Raw genomic sequence first — 27760 nt, 5'->3', positions numbered from 1 at the left:
AATAATATTGAAAATAACAAGACGAAAACCTCGAAAAGAGTCTTGAAATGGTGGAGGTGAAACTGTTGATATCCTCTGCCGGATATATATTCGATACGCCCCGGCAAAAAGCACTATTAAGGTACTAGCCCTACCATATTGGGAACGATTTAATATGAAACAGTGGACCTTCTAGACCAGCCCTACCCCCAATCTTCTATATCCATGAGGAGCTTTGGATCGCCAGAATCAAATATTTGTTTAAATAATACACCACATTTTTTCTTACGTTTCGTTTTTTTTTTATTGACAGTGATAGTTGTTACAGAGATGAGTTGACTTTAAGTATACGAGTTTTTTAAATTTTAATAACACTAAAATATCATCTGGCCAGCGTAGTCGTCTCTTTGGACTCCATTGATTTACTCTTATGAAAAAAGTACTACCTATGCTGCCTAGACTTAAATAGTTTCGAATAAGTTTGTATGATAGATTGCAAGTACTTCGATATTTATATTTACTTGTACATACATAAGAGTATAATTGTTAAACCATGTAATGATTTATTGTGTGATGCATTCCCGATGGCTGCGGTGGGTGCATGCGTTTCATAATCCTTTTTTAAATTCTGCACAAAAAGTTTATAACAATAACAACAACAATTTGATATTAATTACATGCTAATAGATGTATGTATGCATGGTATTTCTTATAAATTTAGGTTTTAAGCTTTACTTTTACACAAATAAAACATGATGTTAACATTTTATAAATAAATCACTGTAATCCTTTCGTTTCCCTAAATATAATTTTCTACTAATACAAATTGCTGAATATCAATTTTTTGTTTGCCTTTAAACAATTAAGCCAAATTAACCAAAAAAACGTAATAATAATAATACATTGGGAGTCATAAGCGTAGACGTACAAAGGACATACTATGTACGTATGTATGTAAATAGCTATGTATGTATATGGATATTTATGTTTGTTCTGGCTAAATAAAAAAAAAATTGAAATTAAACTCAATATATGAAGATCTACATACATACATACGTTCCACATATGTGGCTTGATAAAATTAAACATCTAGTTGACAATCGCAAAATTTAAAACTAAATGAATGTACTAAAACTATAAAACTAAAATTTGCGCCACATGTACATGGTACAATTATATATGTTTTATTGTCTACATATGTATGTGCTAAACATTTAAACTGAGTTTTTATAGAATTGTGCTATGTCCTGAGTTATCGTTAACAACTTTCAACTTTTACTGCAAAATGTTTCTTCAAAATATTTAATGAACAATTGTTAAAACTGTTATGAAAACAATAATAACTTAAATCATAAAAAGTTGTGCAGTGCACCTTTTTCGGCGCCCGAAAAAAAAATTTTATGTGAGTATGTTTACTTTATGCTTTTTGGTTCGTGAATGTTATAACAATTTTTATGCTGTCGAGCAGCAGCTACTACAATAAATATGGCTTGCTTTTAATTACGACTAGTAGATTGCTGCCTAGCCGTGTCTTTAATGTCGCCAAATGTTTAGAAGCTTAAGCAACTGCATCTGTAGCACATTCTTCTTCGACAGTGATGTACATACCCTCCTCCTCGTAGGCCGAGTCATGTTTCGCCAAGATTCTTAAAAGCGGACGTAGTTTTAGCCACCATTGTGTTTTAGGTATGCGTTGCCTGTGTGTAAACAAAAAAATTGCATTTTCAAAAATACATTTTTTATAGAATGGTGGTAATAAATGTGCAGTCTCGCATTGTCAATGGAAATCTGGCAGCAAACCGACAATACCAAAAAGGTTCAAAAGTACTGTGCAAGTGCAGTATCTTGAGATTAGTATCGTAGAAGAACTTTGTATAATGAACTTGAAGACACAGAGAATAAAAAAAATTTACGTCCATTACAAATATATAGCTTTTCCAACCAATTGTCAACCTCACCTTCGAGCGGCGAATCCCGTTTCACTAACAGACAAGGCTCTGGCGACCCCAAGCTCCTCATGGAACTTGGGGGTGGAGAGGGAGGGATGGCCTGAAGGTTTAATGTGGCCATATAAATCGTTCCCGAGATGGTCGGGCTAGCACCTTAATGGTGTTGTTTTACCGGAGCGTGCCGGATCTGTATCCGGCAAAGGACCATCACATCGATAACCCACCCCAAAGCCTTCGGGGAGTAACCTTATCGCTACAACAACAACAACAGCGGCAGAAAAAACAGTTGGTACTTCAGACAACCCAGCAAGTACCGCTCCGAAACCATCAGTGGTAATATAGCTTCAAAGAAGATGTGTAGCTAGCTAATTGGGGATTCGACTCTTTAGTAACATCCTAGATACGAATTCAGTTTGCTACCAAAAAAAGATGCCAGGTATCTCTGCCAAGCAAATTCATGGCAAACATCAGATGGCCGACATAAAGGGTCTACTGCTGGACATCATCCAATCCACGACACAGTTCGGCTGCGCGCTGTGGCCAAATATACTTCAGTAGGAAAATAATCATGGTAAGCTCTGTAACAGAACCAGCCGTACAAGTGATCACCAGAACAGTCCCCACCGACCTATTAGCGCTGCAAAGGAGAGCGTTCGAATCAAGAGCGCCTGAAAGTCGTTACCAAGGGAAGGAAAAGTTGCAAATTTTTTTAGATACACTACTAACTTTCCTATATCTTAATAACTGCGGATATTCTCCGACCCCAAGGCAGACCCAGGACAGCCAACCGAATATTCTTTTTGTTTTGGATTCCCATCTGAATTGAATAGCAATAATTTATAGCAATTACACTTGGAGGGCTTGATGTTAGTTGTCTATACAAAGCCGGGCTTATTATAAATAATATTTAAACTATTAAAAGTTTCGTGCACACAAGTTAACAAAAACAAGTTTAAAAGAAAACTAGCTCATAGCAATCGCCAGAACATCAGATTAATAAATATCCTCTTTCTCTATCCTGCTAAAATAGATTTCCTTTCATTGTTCTCACATTTCAGTACAATACGGAATTAAAACATATATAATTTTCCTCGTGGGGTTTCCATTAAGAAGAGAAGGATACTACCGTGACGAGAACCGATGTATTCAGCGTGGTATGGTCGTTGGGAACCCCTGGGAATATACCTACCCGCGGTAGGTATGGCTGTCGTAAGAGGCGACTAAAATACCAGATTCAAGGGGCTGTGTAGCGCAACCCTTCAGGTGCCAGCGCAATATATAGCTTCTCCAAACCCAATTGTCAAGCTCCTCATGGAACTTGGGGGTGGGGAGGGAGGGATGGCTTGAAGGTTTAATGTGGCCACATAAATCGTTCCCGAGATGGTCGGGCTAGCACCTTAATGGTGCTGTGTTACCGGAGCGTACCGGATCTGTATCCGGCAAAGGACCATCACATCGATAATACTCCCCAAAGCCTTCGGGGAGCAACCTTACCGTTACAACAACAACAACAACAACCGTTCTGGGATTTAATAATACTAACTCGAAATTTGTTTCACCAATCAAATCGGCCAATGGTGTGAAACGATATTGGCGACGTACAATACCAAGTAGACAGGCTGAATCGCTACTCTCACAACGAACAGTACCATCTGGTTTTATATTATTCTTAATTTGCGAATTTAGCCAATCAACACACTTGGCAGCCATCTTAGTGCCCATATTACGATCGAATGGTGTTGGTGAACCGCCCTGTTGCATATGACCTACCCAAAAAGAAAATAAACAAACATTAAACAATTAACTTTCAATACACAATGTTAAATTAAGTTTGCTTACCTAAAATATTCATACGACAAGAGAATAACCCTTTGCCTTCTTCCGAGTAGAGGCGGTGAATGAAATCCGTATTGTAATTTTCGGAAGCCTTCTCATTACGCAAAATCAGACCACGTTGTACACCTTCAGCCATTTTTGATGCCATATGATAGACATCTTGTTGTAGATCTTTTATAGAGAACTTTTCCTCAAAAATATATGCAGCATCAGCACCACCAGCTAGACCAGCCAAAGTAGCCAAATAGCCGCAATAGCCACCCATTGTCTCAATAACGAATACACGACGCTTTGTACCTTGCGCCGATTGACGTATACGATCACAGATTTCTGTGATTTCATTTAAACCAGTATCGCAACCAAGTGAAAATTCAGTGCCTGGAACATTATTCGATATGGTCGATGGTACTACAACCATTGGTATGCAAAATTCTGGATAGTTAGGACGTTGATCCGAGATTTGACCACAAGCATGATAAGCCTCAAAACCACCAATCACAAGTAAACCTTGAATTTTGAATTCTTTGAGACGTGCAGCAATCTCCTTAAATTTTCCTTCGGGCAGCGTACGTTTAGTACCAAGAAAAGCACCACCTTGACCAACCCAACCAGTTACATCGGACCTAAAATAATGTGATAGTTTGTATGTTAAGATTTTTCGATGTTTGGTAGTCTGCATGTCAACCACGCCAAAAGATGAAATTTTACGCACAGAGATGACCAATAGTTGGGAAGAATCAACTGGCAATTTCTTTTATTTAAAAGGGCCTCCCAGGGGACACTTACGTTTTAATCGGCTTTGTGATTCAATCACGCCGCAATGGCTTGCCAGATTTGGGACACTTATAGCCAATAGTCTGGGAGGCTATGTTTATTCGGAAACGGTGTTGGGTCTCACGTCTCTGCAAACAGCAGCTTTCGAATTATTATTTATCGTTATAACTCTTAGTGGATTGATCGACATCAATGATATTGCGAAAAAGAGGTACATATGAGTTGGGGTCTAAGAAATTTAGGAAAATAGGACCTATTCCAGTACATTCATTTATTCCGATCAAGTACATTCATTTCTTCCTGAGGATGGTTTCAGATTAAAACCGAAATATCGACCAATTATATAAATTATAATACCACAAAATATATGGTGTTTTATTTATCTTTACGGCCTTGAGCTCAATAATTAACCAAAACGTTAAAATTAAATATTTTCTGTATTTGCTGCAGCTTTTTCGAAAATAGGTACATGTTTTGTTGGGTGCAACATCTGGTGCCCCCTCCCCCCCCCCCCCCCCCCCCATAAATTCAGAAAGCAAAAATTCAGAAACACATTTTTTCAGAAAACATTAGTCAGAACCATTTTCAGAAAGACAAAATTCAGAGGTCAAAACTCAGAAGCCAAAACTCAGAAATTTAATTTGAGAAGTCAAATTTCAGAAGGCAAAATTCAGAAATCAAAATTAAGAAAATAATCAGACGACAGCAAAAACATTAAATTTTTCTCAAAATTCAAAAACGTTTATTTATTTGGAAGGAATTATGTATAATGAAAAAGTAGTACAATCTAAAATTTTTAATTGTGCGCAATAGCAAGCATGTAATTAATTAATTTTTTTTCGCGTTTATCTTTTTCAAATGAATTTACAATTTTTGTTGTTATATCGGCCTACCGATTTGCAAGATCGCGGGTTTGAATCGAGCTCAAGGTCTAAGAATAATTGTTTTATCATTATTATTGTTATGATACATTTTTTTCTTAATTGAAAAAATTGTTTAAATTAGAATAGAATAAAGAAAAATTGTTGACAACTGCCAAAGCTCGTTGTATAGATCCATTTCGGGAACTGCTAAATTCCGTCATCGGCAACGTTTAGGCGCCGCGCATAGCGGAATGATACAAGGTGGCAGCATTGTGACATACCTACAAACATAACCGCCGCGGCTATAACCATTCAGCCATTGTGAATGATAACTAAGTGTGATATCTGCTGCATAGACGTCAAAATTCCAAAGTGATTGGATCACCTGATTTGTAATTGACTATCGCTGTCTCATTCTGTATCTCTTTCTATCACCCGCTGAAGATAGGCGCCGCTATATTGAACACCCTGTCAGAACGCTAAAAAGTAGCCATATTGAACATCCTGTCAGGCAGTTGACAGATAAGATATCACACTTAGTTATCATTCACAATGCATTCAGCTATCTAAGCGGTTGTTTGTTTGTCTTCTTTATTTCTACTTTTATCCTTCTTGCCAATTGATATTCACAGCACTGCGACATCTGTTGTAGAATGGATGTGAAAATTGGATTTGTTTCATGGCAATGATGCCATAGTGTCATATTTATTGACACTTTTTCCCCGTGCTCTGGGATGTATTAACACTGTTTGTTCTTTCAATTAAGAAAAAATTTATCATAACAATAATAATGATAAAATAATTATTGCTAGGCCTTGAGCTCGATTCAAACCCGCGATCCTTTGAATTTACAGTATTCAAAAAACGAAGTCTTTATATTTTTTCTTGCGTTTCCGATATGGCTCGTTTCCAGCTGAAAATTGCTGCAGTTTTGTTTCTGTTATTGCCTGTTCGTTTTTTATTTTATTTATGCAATTAAATATATTAGGTTGTGTCCCAAACGCACTTCGAATGACCACCTTTCTATGGAATTATTTGTACGGACTTCAACCAATTTGGTGATATTATACATATTTCATAATTCGATTTAATGTAACGTCTTCTTTCGACGTTGCTGTGTTCCAGGGTAAAAAAAAATTCAGAAGTCAAAATTCAGAAAGTAATCAGACAGCAAAAAACATAAAATTTTGAGCAAAATGAGAGAATTTTGACTTCTGAAATTTTACTACTGAATTTTGACTTCTGAAATTTGACTTCTGAAATTTGACTTCCGAATCTTGACTTCTGAAATTTGATTTCTGAATTTTTGTTTCTGAGTTTTTACTTCTGAATTTTGGCTTTCTGAAAAAAGGGTTCTGACTAATGTTTTTTGAAAAAATGTGTTTCTGAATTTATGGGGGGAACCGCAACATCTATGATTAGGTGCGCATGCATTTTATTTTCATTGTCTTTATACTTAAGCAGGAATCGGTTATTATCTATTTTAACATTTTATGTAAAAGCGTAATATATCGAGCCCTTCCCGCAATTTAGGTGTAACCAACAAAAAGTAAATTTTACAGTAGAAGATTTTTTGCAATTATCTTCTGACAAAAACTAGCTACTATCATGAAATTTGGTATGTGTATAAAATATTTCTTGAGCCTACAATTAAGACTTCGGTTTTTGACCACACTGTACCGAAAGTCCTGTTATCTGTACTTAGGTTTTTTTTGCTGTCATGTTGGCTCACTTTCCAAACACTATTTTGTTGGTTACCTTAAATTTGAAGTTATTCAATTATATTTTTCAGATTACATAGGAGTACATTAAAGGCGTATTTATTGTAATTTTTTAGTACATACATACATTTGAAATTAAAGGAAACTTATACAATTCCAAATTTGAACACAATATATTAAACAGTATTGTTGTAAACAAAATAATTCAGTAATCTTCGTCTGTCTCAGGCAATGTATACATATATTATCTTTCCAGTATGGGATAAGCTAATATATTCATAGTGAAATTGTTTTGGTATGATATTCATTTCGCAAAGAGCTTTTAAGTCGTTATATTTTGCAGATGAAATATGTAAGAAGTGATCATACAAGGTAACAGGACCCTTACTAAGTATGAGAGAATTTCCTCTTGACCGCACAATTGTACTGAGATCGTATACCTTTTTTTCCGCTATCGTGAAAATAACCATGGTGTAGTTTAACCAATGGAGAATTTTTTTCGAAGATAGCGCAACGCAAAGACGTAAATGATATTTTAACTGAAGCTGGAAGCAAAGCTTGAGAAAAGGTTTTCCAATCTTTAAAATCCGAATTATGAATTGAAATGCATGTATAATTTTCTGGTATAGTTCTTGCATTCGAAATAATTGTATACCATTCACTTGGAGCCCAAACATTTGTATCGCGAATAAAAGACTCAATAGTGCTATGTATGGGGTCCACGGGCATCATGGTATGTCCAGGCAACAGGTAAGTTAATTTAATGTGTTTTATATTAGCAGCCTTCTCTAAGAAATATATTATCATTGCTTGCATAGCTCTGTTCCTGTTCTGCCCAACACAACTATCATAATATAGACTTATATCAGAATGAGTCCCCCTTTCATCCACGATATTTAAGTATTGGAAAATTGCACTGGAAATTTCGCTACATCCACGTTTTCCATCCGATTGACCCCATCAAAAGCAATAACCGTTTCTTGTGCCGTTTTCGTAAACGCTTTCATTATAAAAAGCATATTTTCTTGAATAGAAAAGGTTTACGCTTTTTCCGTGTGGTGTATTCAATACTTTCTGAAGGTCGAAGCTGGCGCAGATATACGTCCCATTCTCTTTGCTTTTTCTTTGGTCCTCTAAGAAAATTTATTTTGATTTATCTCTGTCCCGTATGTGCATTTTATGTTCCTCAGTTTGTTGTAAAATGTTTTGTGCTTCTCTGTCCGAATGCTTATACTTTTCACAAATAATGCATTTGTCCTTTTTTGGCAAATGGAAGCCTATATGGTATTCATTTTTGAAAATGGTACGAAAAACTCTTAGGGATAACTTAGCTTGCTCCTGATTTGTATTTATCAAGTGCTGCGTGTAACACCTATACAAAGTTGGCACGTTTCGAAAGTACTGTGCAAGATATAACTTAGTATTTTTGTTCCTACAATAGTGTGAAGGAACTGCTGGTAGGTGTTCAATGAATGATTTCAAAAGAGCCACATTTATTTCGTCAGACTTATTATGGGAAGGAGGTCTTTTTTTGGTCAGGCAAGAGGTATTTGAAGAGTTATGTTTTTTTCTAACATATTGTAACGAATTTACTGCAATTCCCCTTATTTGCAATCTTCTTCTAACGTTCGAATCACTAAACTGTTGAATAAACAACTCCAATATTTAATAATGCAAAATGGCCTTTATTCAAGCTCTTTACAATAACACTACAACTGATTTTCAAAATAATACTGCTATCGCTCGACAGATAGCGTGCTTAATCGAAACTGACTGTAGCGCCTCTACTTTTGACGCCTTTTATACTCTTTCATTTCCTCGTTGCATCTTCTAGGCGCTTCTGGTCTATAATCTACTAGTTGGTTATCTGTTATAATTATAACTACAGATGTACGTGTATAGCTCCCATATGCGCGTGTGTTTGTGAGCGACACTTCCACAATTATAATTGCATATCTAAGATAAGATATATGCATGTGTTTGTGCGTTGCTTCTCTGCTGCGTGTACGTACATATGTGTAGACATAATGATTGAATTATTGATGTGCATTCACGTCACTGCTTAGCATCGGCTTAGAGATGACAGTACCCCTTAGTGTTGCTAATATTCGTTACACTGCCCTCCACCTAAGTCTGATCGTCCCGATCAGACAAATCTCTCGATCTAAACGCTGCCAGCCTTTCCAAATGGACCACTTTCATTTTGGTTCTGGTTTACCGATGGTTTGTATGCGGTACACTACATCGTTGATCCGTTTTATAACTTTGTATGGGCCTTCCCAATTACACTGCAATTTCGGGGACAAACCTTTTTTTCGTTGTGGGTTGTATAACAGCACCAAATCTCCTTCCTGAAAACCTTCTTATTTAATTGCTTTATCGTATCGGACTTTCATCTTGTCACTCATAATCTTTGCTCGTTGTCTTACAAGATCGTGTATCTCTCTCAGCTCTTCTTCCAAGACACCAGTGGATTTCTTGACATTTCTCTCAGTATCGGCATCTATCCCAAACTTCAAATCAGCTGGCAGTCGAAGGTCATTGCCAAAAATTACCTTTTCAGGGGTTTGGCCCGTTGTCTCATGCACTGCTGATCGGTAAGCCATCAAGAATAATGGTATGCGGGAATCCCACTTCTTATGGTACTACTTTTCTTAAGTGCTCCTCCAATGTTCTATTGAATCGTTCCACCATACCATCGGACTGAGGATGCAATGCAGTTGTCCGCGTTTTTCGAATGCCCAATGATTTACACATTTCCTGGAACACAGCTGATTCGAAATTCCTGCCTTGGTCAGAATGTAACTCTATTGGTACACCATACTTTGCAACCCAATTGTTTATAAACACTTCTGCTACTGTTTCTGCTTCTTGATTTGGGATTGGGTATACCTCTGGCCATTTGCTGAAATAATCCATAACCACCAGTACATATTTGTTTCCGCAGTTGCTAGTAGGAAATGGACCTGCGACATCCATAGCGATCCTTTCAAATGCGCACCTGAGTTATATTGCTTCATCTGGCCATGACTTCGGGTGTTGGGCCCTTTCGCTCTGCTGCAAACCACGCAGTTCGCAATCCACTCAGTGACCGACTGACGGCAACCAACCCAATAGAATCTCTGTTTAATCTTCTCGAACGTCTTCGTGGTTCTAAGATGACCTTCGCTTGGACCATTATGCAGCTCACTGAGCACGTCAGGAATCCTCTTTCTGGGAACAACTATCAGTTTCTTCTTGCATTGACCATCCTCACTCTCCCATACTCGATGCAAGCAACCGGATATCAATTCTAAACTGTTCCACTGTGCCCAATATGACTTCGCAATGGGACTCACTGCTGACATCTCCTCTCTATTTGGTCTTTCGTTTCGTTCGAGCCCTTGCATAACATGTGACAGACCTGTATCTTCTAGCTGACACTTCCTTAGCTGTTCCTTGTCCCATTCATCTGTACATGTTATAGTCATTAGCCGGACATCTATAATGTCTGCTTTAGCCTCGGCCCTTGAACAGTGCTTGCATTCCAAACTACATGGCCTTCGTGACATTGCATCGGCATTCCCATGGGTACTACCTTTCCGATGCTCAATGGAAAAGTCATAGCTTTGTAGCCGCTCGATCCACCGTGCCAATTGTCCTTCTGGATTACGGAACTGCAGAAGCCATTTCAACGGTGCGTGATCTGTCCAGACGCGGAATCGCTGGCCGTAGAGATATTTGTGAAAATGTTTAATGCACTCAAAAACAGCTCTCTCCGTGTAACGCAATAGTTCCTCCCTGGTTTTCCAATCGAACGGCTGTAGTATGCAACTCCCTTCTCCTGTACATCGACGAGTTGTGATAAAACGCCTCCTATAGCATATCCACTCGCATCTGTATCTAGAATAAAGGTTGCTCCTGGAATCCGATATGCCAACATTGGGGCAGTGCACAAACGCTCTTTCAATTTTTGGAAAGCCACTTCTTGCTCCTTCTTCCATTCAAAAGCTTTATTTTTTCTTGTAAGCTCATGGAGGTTATGGGCTACGCTGGAAAATTTTGGTACAAATCGACGGTAATATGTGCACAGCCCAAAGAAACTTCTTAATTCATGCAAGTTATGTGGTCTTGGCCAATCCTTTACTGCCTCTATCTTTTCATTTGCTGTACGGATACCTTCTGTCGTTACCTTGTGACCCAAATACTTTACTTCCTTCTTAAACAGCGCACACTTTTTGGGACTTAGTTTCAGACCAGCGCCAGCTATTCTCTCGAAAACTTCCTCCAAGTTTTTAAGATGTTCATCGAAGTTCTTGCCCAATACGATGATGTCGTCCAAATATACCAAGTATGTTTTCCAGTGCAGTCCTTTCAATACCTGATCCATGAGTCTCTCAAAAATAGCTGGTGCATTACAAAGTCCAAAAGGCATTACTGTAAATTGCCAAAGACCATCTCCGATGCTGAAGGCTGTTTTTTCTTTGTCTTCCTCCTTCACTTCCACTTGCCAGTACCCACTTTTCAAGTCCAGTGTGGAAAACCATTTTGTACCGGAGAGCGAGTCCAGAGTGTCGTCAATTCTTGGCAATGGGTAGTTATCCTTTTTCGTGACATCGTTCAACTTGCGGTAGTCCACGCAAAACCTCATTTTCCCATCCTTCTTCTTCACAAGTACCACAGGTGAGCTCCATGGACTAGCTGATGGTTCGATTACGCCGCTGTCGCTCATTTCTTGTACGATTTGACTCACAACTTCCCGTTTTGCCAGTGGAACACTACGAGGACCTTGACATATCGGCCTCGCGTCTCCAGTGTCAATTTGATGTTTCACAACATTGGTGCGGCCTGGTTTGGAACCATCCTGGTCAAATATGTTTGCGTACTTTAGGAGCAGTTGCTTTGCTTTACTCTGATAATCTTCCTCTAGCCCATGCCGTGATGTCATTTGAAAGATCAGTATCACTAGATGAAACGTGTTCCTGGAGCTGTTCACAGTTAGTAACTACTTCAGCCTTTTGGCATCTTCCCAAAATAGCTTCTTTAGTCAGTTTGAGTGGTGACTTGAACTCATTTAGTACTCTTACCGGAATACGTCCATCTTGTTTTGTCATAGCCAGGGTTTTTCCTACAAGCATGTTCGGTGCTGATTTGTTTGCTGCTTCGACAACCCACAATTTTTTTGTCCCACAATCCCCATCAACCTTTGCCCAGATGACTGCTTCGGATTTTGGTGGTATTTGCTGACTTTCTTCCACCAGCACTCGTTTACTGCTGTAGCCTCTCTCGTAGCCGAAATTAAGTGGCAGATCCATGTTCTTATATCGCATCGTCTTGCTTTGCATATCGATCTTGATGCCTTGGTCGATTAAGAAGTCCACTCCAATTATGATTTCATCAACAATATCTGCCACTATAAAATTGTGTAGTACCGTGACGTTCCCAATTGCTACTTCACATGCTACTTCTCCAATTACCCGGGTGTCCTCTCCCGTGGCTGTACGTAATCTTGCTGCAAGAAATGGTCTTATCTTCTTATTGACTAAATTTGATCAAATGATGGAATGGGATGCACCCGTATCTACAGTCAGTAAACGTTCCTTTCCATCCACATATCCTCCGACAGTAAGATTGCTTGACCTTCTTCCAATTTGCGAGATAGAGACTATGGGGCATTCAATTGAGGGAGCCAGCTGTCGCCCTTTGCGGCTGACTCGCTTTAGTTTAACGATTGAGTGGATTTTGAGATTTGCTCCTCTCCTTCAGCCCTGCGTTTACGGCCACCCACATTGGTGGAACTGTTAGGATTGGTACTGCAATAACGTGCAATGTGCCCTGGCTTTCCACGTTTAAAGCATTTGACGGCACCATCGTTTTTCTGCTGCGTTCCTTTTTATGTTTCCAAAATTGTGTATACCCAGTCTGGCCTTTCCACTTCCACGCGATGAGCTTTGTATGTGGGCTTACTCAAAAGTGACGCTGTTTCCTGAGTCAGCGCATGGGATACCGTTTCTGCGAATGTGGGTTTTGGGTTTGCATATGTCGCTCGCTTCGTTTCTATGTCCCGTATGCCATTTATAAAACTCTGAATTTTTACCCTCTCGGTGTACTCCACGGGTGCGTCCGAATTTGCCAAATGAGCCAACCTTTCAACATCATAAGCAAACTCTTGCAAAGTCTCATTAGCTTTTTGGTAACGGTTTTGCAATTCTATTTGATATATCTGTTTCCTGTGTTCGCTTCCGTATCTTCGTTCTACAGCAGCCATCAATGCGTCATAACTGTTCCGTTCGTACTCTGGAATAGTCTGTAAGATTTCCGCGGCAGGCCCTTTCAGTGCCACGAACAGAGCTGCAACTTTATCTTCAGCATTCCAGTTGTTCACTGCTGCGGTCTTCTCAAACTGTGGCTTAAAGACCTGAGAAGGAACAGAACCGTCAAAGGATGGTGTCTTTACCTTTGGATTACTCGCTGAAACTGTTGGGCGATTTATTTGTAACTCCTGTATACGACCTTTCAAAGCTTCTATTTCGGCATCCATTTTGTCCCCGAGCTGTACAATTTCTGTGCTTCTAACTGCGAAGACATTTGTGCCACCTGCAATGATAAGCGCTCCAATTGTGCTTCCATCTTGGATGTAATCTGTGTCGACATATCTGAAATACGCGTTTCTTGTGCTTCAATCGTCGATGTTATTTCTGACGACATTTCTGCAATACGTGTCTTCTGTTCTTCCATCTTGGATGTTATACGGTTCTCCTGGGATTCTAGTTGAGATGCCATATATGTCTTCTGTTCTGCCAGTTGAGATGACACTGTCGATGTTTGAGCAGATATTACAGCTAAAATCATGTTCAAGTCTGTGCTCGTAACTGTCTGCGATGTTTCATTTTGCTCTTCAATTTTTGTTGTCTCGTCGACACCAAGATGAAAGACATACTCTTTCACGTTAATTCCTTCTGCTTCCATTGCCTCTCGTGGTCGTGCCTGAAGTTCGAGTTTAATGCCGGTTGTATTCAATCCACGGCTCTCCAGCTCCTTCTTCAGTTGCTGGATCTTCAATTCACTGTACTTTGCCATGTCCTTGTTTTCCTCTGGAATTTATTCAACAATTCCTCTTCTGACACCAATTGTAACGAATTTACTGCAATTCCCCTTATTTGCAATCTTCTTCTAACGTTCGAATCCTTAAACTGTTGAATAAATAACTCCAATATTTAATAATGCAAAATGGCCTTTATTCAAGTTCTTTACAATAACACTACAACTGATTTTCAAAATAATACTGCTATTGCTCGACATATAGCGTGCTTAATCGAAACTGACTGTAGCGCCTCTACTGTTGAGGCCTTTTATACTCTTTCATTTCCTCGTTGCATCTTCTAGGCGCTTCTGTTCTAGAATCTACTAGTTGGTTATCTGTTATAATTATAACAACAGATGTACGTGTATAGCTCTCATATGCGCATGTGTTTTTGAGCGACACTTACAAAATTATAATTGCATATCTCAGATAAGATATATGCATGTGTTTGTGCGTTGCTTCTCTGCTGTGTGTACGTACATATGTGTAGACATAATGATTGAATTATTGATGTGCATTCACGTCACTGCTTAGCATCGGCTTAGAGATGGCTGTACCCCTTAGTGTTGCTAATATTCGTTACAATATATTAACGTGTTTTGGGAAATATTAAGTGTTTTCAGTAAAAACTGCTGACAAGCTTTAAAACGCTTTTCGTTATAGGTAATGAAATATGCATAGCTCCACTATTTTTTAAGGCTATCTGATGTTCTCCTTTGAACGCATTTCCGGGTCATGCACGATAGAAGCCAATCTCTTTGTCGTATATTGTTGCCTAAGCCCCAAAAGTGTTCATTTAGCACCAACCGATCTTGCTCACTAAGCTTTTCACAACACTTGTTTCCACACTTTTTACCTGCGCAGGGATTTGGTTTAACTTCATACAGCTTTCGTTTTTTACTCCGAAATCTTTTAGGAAGTTTTCGTTTCTTCTTGTACCCTCTTGTTCAAACGCATATCTCGTTTTCTAATTCCCCAGAATATGGCTTTTCAGACAGTATCGCCATATGGCACCAGTGATTTACTCTTGATCGTTCATTGGTATAAAAACACAGTTTTGTTATTTTATTTTAAAGATAATATAAAATAATTTATCACCTTATTTTGTAAAAGCTCCATATTAAAATAATAAAACAATTTTATTGTATTTCACGAACTTAAGCAGAAATGATTTGTATCAAACTAAAATATTGTAACGAATTTACTGCAAATCCTCTTATTTGCAATCTTCTGCTAAGTTCGAATCACTAAACTGTTGAATAAATAACTCCAATATTGAAAAATGGAAAAATGGCCTTTATTAAAGTACTTCACAATAACACTTATACTTTGCAACTAACTTGCTTAATAACCAAACTGACTGATAGCTTAAATGAAACTGATCTATTTCCCGACAGATAGCGTGCTTAACTGAAACTGCTTGTAGCGCCTCTACCGCTGGTGCTTTTATACTCTGTGATTTCCTCGTGGCATCTTCTAGGCGCTTCCATAATTTACTTAGTCACCGTCTGCTTTATTGTTGTTTTGACTTCGTTTACTTAGCATCAGACTAGGGATGTGAGTATCACCTAGTGTCACTCATATTCATCACACTGCCCTCCACCTAAGTCTGATCGTCCCGATAAGACAAATCTCCCGATCTAAACGCTGCTAGCATCTCCAAATGCACCACTCTTCTACTTCGTGGTTTACCAATGGTTTGTATGCGGTAGATGGTGTCACTGATCTTCTTCACAACTTTGTACGGGCCTTCCCAACTGCACCGAAATTTGGATGGAACACCTTTCCGCCGGTGAGGGTTGTATAACAGTACCGAATCTCTCGCCAAGAAACCTTTCGAATTATTGTTCATCCTACTACTCAATACCCTTGTTCGTTCCTTCACACTCTGTTGTTTGGCCAATGAACTACTTCGTAGAGCTTGCACTGGACGGATTTGCCATGCATAATCAGTATCGTTCCGACGCTTCACAATAGTAGTGTGCCCTGGCTTGAAACCACCCTTGCATTCTTTCTGCGAAGTTCTTTCCTTCGTTTTAGTATGTCCGTTAGGGCTTTTCAATGCCAGTGTTTCTCTCACAGGTACCTTCGGTTTTGTTTGGCCCATTTGTTCCATCAACCTTTACCTTTGAATTTCGTGGTCTTTGTCGAGTCTTCTCCACCAGTACCCAATTACAGCTGAACCCTTTCTGCAAACTGAAGTTAAGTGGTATATCCTGGTTCTTATAACGCATCACCCTTCTCTGCATATCGATATTGATGTCATGGTCAACCAAGAAGTCCACTCCCAATATGACTTCATCAACAATCTCCGCCACAATGAATTTGTGTAGAACCATGACCTTTCCAATTAATACCTCACATACCACTTCTCCTTGGACTTGGTTATACTCGCCCGTGACCGTACGCAACCTTGCTCCAGGTAACGGTTTTACTTTCCTGTTGACCAAGTCAGATCGGATTAAGGAATGAGATGCGCCCGTATCTACAGTCAGTACACGTTCCTTGCCATCCAGCTTTCCTTCGACGGCAAGACTGCTCGATTTTCTTCCAATTTGCGACACAGATATCACAGGACATTCAATAGCTGGGGCAAGTTTTCGTTCTTTACATCTGACATGCTCTTGCTCATCCCCTCCAGCTTTGTTATTAAGACCACCCATGCTGTTGAAACCACTAGGATCAAGATCGCAATGACGTGCAATGTGACCGGGCTTCCCGCATTTGGAGCATTTGATAACTCTTTCACTCCGCTTTTGATATCCTTTCAGCGCCTCCAATATTGCGTCTACCCACTCTGGCCTTTTCCACTTCCACGCGATGAGCTTTGTACGCTGGCTTACTCAAAAGTGAGGCTGTTTTCTGAGTCAGTGCATGCGATACCGTTTCAGCAAATGTTAGTTTTGGATTCGCATATGTAGCCCGCTTCGTTTCCACATCTCGTATGCCATTTATGAAACTCTGGATTTTTACCCTTTCCGTGTATTCCACGGGTGCGTCCGCATTTGCAAGATGAGCCAATCTTTCAATATCTGAAGCAAACTCCTGCAATGTCTCATTTGCTTTTTGGCAGCGGTTTTGCAACTCAATTTGGAATATCTGTTTTCTATGCTCGCTTCCATAACGTCGTTCTACAGCAGCCATCAATGCTTCATAACTGTTCCGTTCGTACTCTGGAATCGTCTGTAAGATTTCCGCTGCAGGCCCTTTCAATGCCACGAACAGTGCAGCAACTTTATCTTCCGCATTGAAGTTGTTCACTGCTGCGGTCTTCTCAAATTGTAGCTTGAAGACCTGGAAAGGAACAGAACCGTCAAAGGATGGTGTTTTTACCTTTGGATTGCTTACTGAAACAGCTGGACGATTTCAACTGCTCCATACGACACTTCAAATCATCGACTTCTGCCTGAAATTGAGCGATTTTTGCATCCTGCGCTTCCAGTTTTCATGATACCCTTGCTTCCTGTTCTGACAGTTGCGAAGATATGCGTGTCTCTTGTTCTTTCAGTTGTGTTTCCATCTTTGATATTATACGTGTCTCCTGTGGTTCCAGTTGGGATGCTATACTTGTCTTTTGTTCTTCCAGTTGAGATGCCATATATGTCTTCTGTTCTGAGATGACACTGTCGTTGTTCGAGCAGATATTGCAGCTAAAATCATATTCAAGTCTGTGCTCGTAACTGTCTCCGGTGTTTCTTCCATTTTTGTTGTTTCCTCGCCATCAAGATGAAAGTCATACTCTTCCACGTCAATTCCTTCTAATTCCATTGCCTGTCGTAGTCGTTCCTGAAGTTCTAGTTTAATGCCGGTTGTATTCAATCTACGGCTCTCCAACTCCTTCTTCAGTTGCTGGATCTTCAATTCACTTTACTTTGGCATGTCCAAGTTGTATTCGAAGTCTTCGGAATTTATTCAACAATTCCTCTTCTGACACCAATTGTAACGAATTTACTGCAAAACCTCTTATTTGCAATCTTCTGCTAAGTTCGAATCACTAAACTTTCTTCTTTTTCTAGCTTACGAAAGACGTTTTTCAGAATTTTTTCAAATTTTTTCATCCAACTCAAAAAAAGTTATAAATTTAAAAAAAAAAAACCGTTTTTGTTTTCAAAATGCTATAACTTTTTCAAAATTTGACCGTTTGGGATCTTTTTTTTTTTTAATTTGTTTTTAAATGTACTTTTCGGAAAAAATACAAAAATATTTTTAAAGTTTTTTTTTAATTTTTCAGTTTTTCAAGATTTATCGAATTTCGCCATTTTTTTTGCTCATAAAGAACTTCAATCAATTCTGCAATCATCCCCACTAATCCCGGAGTGGGCCGATTTTTTTTATACTTTTTTTTAGTTAATTGAAAAAAAAATTTTCAAAAATAAAATTTTTTTAACAATTTTATTTATATAACAAAAAAATGTAAGAAAATGATTTTTAAGTATCCTTTTCTTTTTATATTATGGTAATTTATGTGTATACCGGCCTAATGCAGTTGCTGGACAGCGAAAGCGAGTCATTTTAATCGTAGATTACCATAATATATAAAGAAAAGAATACTTAAAAATCATTTTCTTACATTTTTTGTTATATAAATAAAATTGATAAAAAAAAATTTTATTTTTGAAAAAATTTTTATTTTTGAAAATTTTTTTTTCAATTAAATAAAAAAAAAATATAAAAAAAATCGGCCCACTCCGGGATTAGTGGGGATGATTGCGGAATTGATTGAAGTTTTTTATGAGAAAAAAAAATGGCGAAATTCGAAAAATCTCGAAAAACTGTAAACTTTAAAAATATTTTTGTATTTTTTCCGAAAAGTACATTTAAAAACAAATTTAAAAAAAAAAGATCCCAAACGGTCAAATTTTGAAAAAGTTATAGCATTTTGAAAACAAAAACGGTGTTTTTTTAAAAATTCATAACTTTTTTTGAGTTGGATGAAAAAATTTGAAAAAATTCTGAAAAACGTTTAGAAAAAGAAGAAAGTTTAGTGATTCGAACTTAGCAGAAGATTGCAAATAAGAGGATTTGCAGTAAATTCGTTACAATTGGTGTCAGAAGAGGAATTGTTGAATAAATTCCGAAGACTTCGAATACAACTTGGACATGCCAAAGTAAAGTGAATTGAAGATCCAGCAACTGAAGAAGGAGTTGGAGAGCCGTAGAAATAAAAATGTTTTTGTCTTTTTCCCGAAAAGTACATTTAAAAACAAATTTTAAAAAAAAAAAAAAGATCCCAAACGGTCAATTTTTGAAAAAGTTATAGCATTTTGAAAACAAAAACGGTGCTTTTTTTTAAATTCATAACTTTTTTTGAGTTGGATGAAAAAATTTGAAAAAATTCTGAAAAACGTCTTTCGTAAGCTAGAAAAAGAAGAAAAACTTTCAGCCAATTCTTAAGGGGTCGGGTTCAAAATTGGTCGAAATGGGATGGAATACCCCATATACATACTCATATACATATGTACGTAGGTTAGGTTAGGTTGAACTGGCCGATCAATTGAGACCTCACATAGACTGAATATGTCCATAGAAAAACCCCTATTTAGGTACCAGGACTTATGTAATAAATAATTCCGCTCTCTTGGCAAATATTAGAAGTTGTATAGGCCCTAGCTTAATTGTTGCCTCGAGATCTGGCAGCTCTGCCGCCCCTACCAGCTGAAGCCTTGACCACGCGAGCGCAGGATACGAACACAGAACGTGCTCAACCGTTTTTGATTTAGCTCGCACTTCCTAAATCTGCTGTTACTGACAAGGCCAAATTTATAAGCATGTGATGCCAGAAGGCAGGGATCAGTTAGTATGCCCATCGGGAGCCTTAAGTCTTGTATCTTTGGAGATATGAGCAACTTTGTGAGTCTAACGTCGTAAAATTTGCATATGATCATAGACATTTTGCAGTCCTAGATTTTTTCCACATCTTTCCCGTTTGATGTGTATCATATGCAATTCCTGTCTCCTTTTGATTTCTTCCAAACGGATTGGAACGTCTACCGTTGATTCCTCGAGACATATATTAGTACCAACAACAATATTTTTGCTTAACTTACCAGCCCATTTCTTTGATATTACCAGCAATAAGACCCTCAATACCATCGTGTACACCAAATACGGTATCACCACGATAAATGCAGTTTCGCACAAAGCTACGCACGGCAGCATTCATACCACAAGCCGGAGCACCTATATGCAACACAGCCATACGATAACCCTGTTAAATATAGATGTGAAAAATTTATAAATTTACACATTCAAACTGAATTCAAGACCACATACAGACCTTGGCATTTTCAACTGATTCTTTTGGTGGCTTTAGTCGTGTCAACATCTTGTAAGTTTCTAAATTGCGTTCGAACGAACGTCCACGCAATTTGACGGCAAGTTCCCAATTTTTCTCCGCCATAGCTTTTGCCACCTCTTTGGTGCGTTCAACGCATTCCATTAATGGTACACGCACTGCCTGATTACCATCTAAAGAGACAACACATGGCACTGAATCGGGAGTGGCTTCCATAAGTGCGAGAGTAGCTTCAGCACCCATGCGACAAGCCTGTAAGAACGAAAATGTTAGATATGTGGGCACGTACACAATTATAATGAAGTAACATACCAAAACGCGATCAAAAGCACTGGGATTCCCACCACGTTGTACATGACCGAGCACAGTTATGCGTGTGTCCTGCTGAAGCTTATCAACAACCACTTTTTTGACATCTTCAGCGGTGATGGGATTACCGTCACGATCAATAGCACCCTCGGCAACGATAATAATGTTCAAACGTTGACCAGCATTACGCTCCTATGTGATGCGCGGTTTATAATAAAATTTAAAAAAATTCTAGTTATTTCGCAATTTAAAAAAGTTCGAGAATGGAAATAAATGATGATGTTGTTAACTTTTAATATAAAACATAAATTGATAAATGCGCATACAGCTAAATATAAACATATGTATATACCGCAAATATTTTTGTCTCAGCATGGAAAGGGCATGACTCGCACTCTCTCAGATTGGTTTGGAAGAAGAATAGTTGTTTGAATTGAGTCGTAATAACCTTTTAATGACAATTTCATAGTAGCAGGGTTGTATATAAACCGGACAAACGGTCGGAGGTATTTCGCTTGGAATCAAACGCTTGAGGGGTGTCACACTGAAAAGACAATCTGATAGTTTGGATGTGCAGATAATTGGAAGTCCAGAGTTTGTTTTTGTGACTCAATCAGTATGGCAGGGCGGATTTGATTGAATAGGCAATAGTATGGAAGGATCTAACATTTAATTTTTTTTAAAAAGTGGATGACGAGTCCCTGTCAAACAGTCACTTTTTAATAATTTGTAACCATTACAACTTTAAGTTATATTGATCTTGACGACTAATATAAACTTTATGGATCATATGAATCGAGATCTAACAGTTTTTGAAAAATGGGCAGTGCTAAGTATGACTTTGAGTATGCCGGTATAATATGTCAGGGTATAAGCAAATGTTACTTGTTTGGGTATAAACATCGGAACCATTTCAGATTACCTTCGGAATTGTTTCAAAACTATATTACAACCACATCGAGATCAATATTGCTTTTGAAATAATTTCCAGACTGTTTTCGAATCATTTCTGGTCCTTGTCAGGGTAATTCCGTTTTCTGTTTCGTTTGAGGTCCATTTTAAAATGTTTTCGGAATTATTTTAGGGATCGTATCGGAACTACTAGGCTACATTTCAAGATAACCTCTAAGTGATTGTTTTCGCGACCATTTCGAAAATGTTTCGGAATTGTTTAAATTACTTCAGTACTACTTTCGACTACTAATAGTGATCGTAGGACTATTCGGGACCATTTCGGAAGTTGTTTTTGCGATAACTCTACGACCAGTTTAGAATAATTTGTGACCATTTCGAGATAGTTTCGGAATTAGGAATAATAGGATAACTCCAGGATGACTTTCGGGAATGCTTAAGGGTAGTTTCGATATTGTATTCCTGATCATTTCGAAAACGTTTCGGGATTGCCTTAAATATTATTTCGTTACCACTTTCTACTACTAATAGTGATCTTCAGACTATTTCGTGATCGTTTTCTGACTATTTCGAGATAGCTACGGTAAAAAAGATCTTTTTCAAGACCGTTTCGAACATTTTTCATGGTAACTTTAAGATGGCTTTCAAGATAGTATTAAGGTAACGATCCAACAACGATTTTTTACTCACAAACCAAAACGAATTTTGTTGTTGTAGGTGGCAGTGACAAGAAACTCCGATCTTTTAAAGAGGCAGAACGCGCTTTCCATACTATTATGACAATATATCGAATTCTAACCGTCAAAAGGTTCTAAGGGCTTGACTTAGCAACCAAATTCAACTATTTTAACACAATTTTTATATTCTTGGGAAATATTCTTCTGCTGTTCAAGTTGCTTAAGGGCGTTTAGAACTCGATATATATGGAATGAAAATGGTGTTAAGTTTTTCTAACTTAAATCTAAATGCAATGAAAAATCGTATTATATGACAATGAAGGGAATGAACATGTGAAATTTCAAAAGCTACAACTAAGTACTAGAGAACATGAAAAATTAAATGAACGGAAAAAGCTTTCAACTAAAATGAAGAAAAAGTGACAAAAATATATTACATACATGGAATACTGAAAGACTTTTGTGCATAGAATGTAGATGAACGCCATATAAATATGGCGAGAAGCGGCAAAGTATGAGAGCGAATGTAGAAAGGTATTCTGCCATGTTCCAGCTTTCGATTTCAAAAAATGGTCTCAAATTCAATTTAAAAAGCTTTCTTTTTCTCGTATCGATAAAATTTGCCGAATTCAATTGGAGCATACAATTTCGCGAAAATCCAATCTCGAAAAACTCGTAAGGCTCGCGAGGTTCTCGACATTCAATTTAATCGTTGCATTGGCAGTGTTCGAGAAAAAATCGTAAGTTTTAAATATAAAATACTGCCAATGCAGCGACTAAATTAAATGTTGACAAGCTCGCGAGCTTTACGAGTATTTGGAGAATCTTGCGAGAAGCAGAATTTTCGATTTCAATTTCTCAAATCTCGAAAATCTCGTTTGTATTCGAGAAGAAATCATAAGCTGTAATTTCAATTCAAATAGCCCCCAACGTATGGATTGATTAATATTGAACATTTTCAATACGACTGCTATAACAGCAAACAAATTAATCGTTCGAAGTGGTTTCAAAATCGATTCGACACTTTTTGTGAAGACCGGAACAGTGGAGAAAGTTGTTTTTTGTTTAAATATACATAAGTTTTTATTTGTATGACTATTTATTTAAGAGTTTCGATATATTTTTAACGCCATCAAGAACAATTTAACGAAATTTGTACATAAAAACACATAACAACAAAAAACAACAAAAGCGCCAGTTTAAAGATGTCAACACAAGAACCCTTACCATAATTAATTTACTTTAAGTAAAAAAACACAAAAAGTAAATAAAGCGTATATGTAAATATACACATACACACGTAAAAGGAAAAGAGCGAAGAGTTATTTGGAAATTTTATCAGGTATTTTCTTTTTTTGATGGTCGTTAATTCAAAAAATAAAGATAAATAAATTCTATAACGAAAACAATAAAAACCGAATCAGAAACATGTTCGATACATTCGAAAATTTTTATTTTATATTTTTATATGAAAAAAAATCTTTTAAAAAAGTTTTTTTCAATCAGTGCGAAATTCAAAACTTCAGACTTCGTCTAAAATGAATTTTACAAAAACTCTGAATAAAAATTTGAAGTTTTTATAAATTTTTTTTTAAATTAGTTAACATAACTTTCCAAAAAAAAAGTTAATGAAATCCATAACGAAAACTATAAAAGTAAACGCACTTAAAAGCGTGTTGAAATATTTTCGAACATCTTTATTTTTTTTTTTGTAATTTTTATAATTGGGAAAATTTCTTAAAAAATCTTTTTAATCAATGCAAATTTTGAAGCTCCAAGCTTCGCCTAACTGAAATGAATTGGACGAAAATTCTAAATAGGGATTTCAAAATTTTTATGGGGCTTTTTAAAAACTAGAATTTTTGTCTTGTTTCTAAAAAGTTATCGAAATCGGTTATCATAATTTTCCAAAAAAAAAAAACTTAATAAATGTCATAACGAAAACTATAAAGGTAAACCAACTTAAAAAAATGTCAAAATATTTTCGAAATTTTTTTTGTAATTTTTATATGGAAAAAAAGTTCTTTAAAAAGTTTGTTTTTGAAATCAGTACAAATTTTTAAGCTTCAAGTTTCGCCTAACTGATATGAATTCGACAAAAACTGAAAACAAACACATGAAATTTTTATGAAGATTTTTAAACAACTCAATTTTTCGCCTTTTTCCCAAAAAGTTTTCGGAATAGGTTAACATAATTTTCCAAACAAAATTATTAATAAATCCCATAACTAATAATCTACAAAGTATTTTCAAAAATCTAAATTCATCATCATCATCATCCTTCTCAACTCCTATTGGAGCATAGGGCCTCGACCACCGACTTAAATCTTATTCTGTTAGGTGCAGTTCTTGTGATGTCATTCCACGTATATCCTGCGTCTTCGAGTTCTTTATCCACAGTTCTGCGCCAAGTTTTCGCAGGTGCACCAGGTCGTCGGCTTCCTTGTGGATTCCATCGCAATGCTTGTCTGGCTATATTTACTGGAGGTCTTCTGAGAGTGTGACCAATCCACGACTATTTACGCTTGGTTATTTCTGTGGCAGCCTTAGGTTGATTCGTTCTAGACCATAAGTCGTCATTTGAAATTCTTTCCGGCCATCGAATTTTCAGGATTCGGCGCAGACATTTATTAATAAGAACTTGTAGACGTTTCTGAATTGAAGTTGAGCTTTTCCACGTCTCGCAAGCATAAAACTGTACTGATTTAACATTCGAATTAAACAGTCGAAGCTTCGTTTTTAAAGATATTTGGCTGGACCTCCACACGTTTGCCAGTTGCCCAAAAACCATTCTTGCTTTGTTTATGCGAGACTGAACGTCCTCATCTGCACCGCTCTTATTTGAGACAATACTACCAAGATAAACAACGGACTCTACACCTTCGATTTCATTGGCTTATTAACAATTGTTTTTGTTTTATCGGCCTATTGATAAAGGATTCAAGGTTCGATTCTAGCTCAAGGCCAGAACAATAATTTTTTAATGATAATTATTGTTTTTTAATTTTTCTATAATTGAAAAATTGTATTTTGTTTTTGGAATAGTAAGTATAAAATTTATTTAATTATAGAAAAATTAAAAAAACAATAATTATCATTAAAAAAAATATTGTTCTGGCCTTGAGCTAGAATCGAACCTTGAATCCTTTATCAATAGGCCGATAAAACAAAAACAATTGTTAATAAACCAAGGGCACACGGGAATGTCAAACAAAGTAACTGAAAATAAACAAAATCAGGAGTATCAGTGAATTGCAACAGATGGCGCAACGCTGCTTAAATATAGTTGGTACAAACCACCACTAAATGGTTAGTGCAGCGTGCCTAAAGCGTACTGATGATGAAGGCTTAGCACCTTTCCAAATGGATCTATCTGCGCAGCTATGGCACTTACTATTCCAAAAACAAAATACAATTTTCAATTATAGAAAAATTAAAAAAACAGTAATTATCATTAAAAAAATTGTTGTTCTGGCCTTGAGGTTGAATCGAACCTTGAATGCGTTTTTTTTTTTGCAAAATTATGTTAACAGTTATTGATAACGTTTTTGAAAAAAGACGAAAATACGAGAAATTTTTAAAATTCATTTTAGTTAGACAAAGCTTGAAGTCTCAAAATTTGCACTCATTTAGAAAAACTTTTTTTAAGAATTCTTCCCAAATTGAAAAAGTTTCAAAAAAACAAAAGTTAATTTAGATTTTTGAAAATACTTGGTAGATTATTCGTTATGGGATATGTTAATTATTTGGTTTGGAAAATTATGTTAATCTCTTCCGAAAACATTTTGGGAGGTAACCAACTTCAAATTAGAAAATTTTCGAATTTTTTTGTTTAAAATTTTATATGGAGAAAAATTCTTAAAAAAAATTTGTTCAATCCGTTCGAATTTCGTCCGAGTTAAAAGACTTGGACAAAGATTAAAAATAAAATTTGCAAATTTTTATGAAGATTTTTAAAAACTTACGAATTTTTGAGTTTTTGCATACGTTTTTGAAATTGGTTAGTTTTAATTTGTTTTTCTTCGTTATAAATTTCACTAGATTCTTTAATTAAGGCAATAAAAAAGTAGAAAATCACTGATAAAATTTGGTAATAATTTTTGCTGTTTTTAATGCCGAAATTAGTTTTAGTAACTTAGTTAATTGCAGCTTTTCATTCTACGCACCAGCTAATAAACTTTTTGACAAGCAATAACTTAATTATTTTACAAAAGCTTATATTAACATAAAATAGTTGAAAAAAACTAAAAATTTCCAATTGGAAGCTGCATTCTGACCTGCAGTATTTTCTTGCATATTTTTTCGGGCCAGTTAACAGGGACCGGCTCCTCGGGTATAAATATAAAATCGGCTTCACTCGCTAAAGCCGCCGAAATGGCTAAATAACTAAGTGAAATTGTAAAAACAAAAAAACAAAAACATAATAATAAAGTTAATCAAACACACAAAGCAAATATACATACATAAAAACATACATATAATAATGGGTAGTTACACAATTAATAAAATACAAAATAAGTGTAATTTTAAGCTCATTAGGGGTAATCATAGTTTCGTGTTACATAGGCTGTTAACTTCAACACACTTAACACTCTGTTAACATTATTTGTTGTTCATATGTATTTAATTAGCGAGCTTTGCTCATATTGCTTTATACAATGGTTTTTGTAATTGATATTAGAGAAAAATTGTAAGTTTACAAACGGCGATGGTTACTAGGACATGTTTCCGAATTTCACTTCTTCATCAGCTAGCTTTTCGGGAGCTGAGCGTTGAACTCGAATCTCCAACATTCATATCAGTGCAAGCCTTTAGCTGCTAAACCATATGAATGTCCCGTTGTTCGCTGTACAATTGGTCTCTAAGAGTTGCCTTTTTGTTTTATATTCCTTTTGATCACCATGTAGGCACATACACTCTGTATGTAGTTTATTCCTAATGGTGTGGATATGATTTTTAGACGCGCTTTTGAAAGCTTAGTAACATTTGTTCGGATTTTTACAGTATTTGTTTTTTAATACTTCCGCTGTTACTATTATATCAATATGATCATATGTATTTAATTAGCGAGCTTTGCTCATATTGCTTTATACAATGGTTTTTGTAATTGATATTAGAGAAAAATTGTAAGTTTACAAACGGCGATGGTTCCTAGGGCATGTTTCTGAATTTCACTTCTTCATCAGCTAGCTTTTCGGGAGGTGAGCGTTGAACTCGAATCTCTAACATTCATATCAGTGCAAGCCTTTAGCTGCTAAGCCAAATGAATATCCCGTTGTTCGCTGTACAATTGGTCTCTAAGAGTTGCCTTTTTGTTTTATATTCATTTTGTACCTTACAATTTTTCTCTAATATCAATTACAAAAACCATTATTTGTTGTT

The 27760-nt window shown here is 36.7% G+C and overlaps 1 protein-coding gene across 2 annotated transcripts in view; it reads right to left on the bottom strand.

Moving 5' to 3' along the window:
* Positions 1 to 257: 257 nt before the first annotated feature.
* Pfk (ATP-dependent 6-phosphofructokinase) overlaps positions 258 to 27760 on the bottom strand; it is a 49316-nt gene continuing 21813 nt past the window's right edge. Inside the window, exons 5-11 of one of the 2 annotated variants that reach the window (XM_067774422.1) lie at positions 26656 to 26764; positions 20793 to 20981; positions 20463 to 20732; positions 20233 to 20393; positions 3768 to 4387; positions 3472 to 3694; positions 258 to 1676 (exon numbers count right to left, since the gene is read on the bottom strand). In XM_067774422.1, the coding sequence (XP_067630523.1) occupies positions 1538 to 1676; positions 3472 to 3694; positions 3768 to 4387; positions 20233 to 20393; positions 20463 to 20732; positions 20793 to 20981; positions 26656 to 26764 (1711 nt within the window). In that variant the 3' untranslated portion in view covers positions 258 to 1537. The remainder of the gene's footprint in view (positions 1677 to 3471; positions 3695 to 3767; positions 4388 to 20232; positions 20394 to 20462; positions 20733 to 20792; positions 20982 to 26655; positions 26765 to 27760) is intronic. The other variant, XM_067774423.1, reaches the window with a different exon arrangement.

This window comes from Eurosta solidaginis, chromosome 3 (assembly GCF_040869045.1).
Source record: "Eurosta solidaginis isolate ZX-2024a chromosome 3, ASM4086904v1, whole genome shotgun sequence".
Lineage (NCBI taxonomy): Eukaryota > Metazoa > Arthropoda > Insecta > Diptera > Tephritidae > Eurosta > Eurosta solidaginis.
The sequence above is the reverse complement of the archived record's forward strand: the minus strand, read 5'-3'. Positions and strand labels throughout refer to the sequence as shown.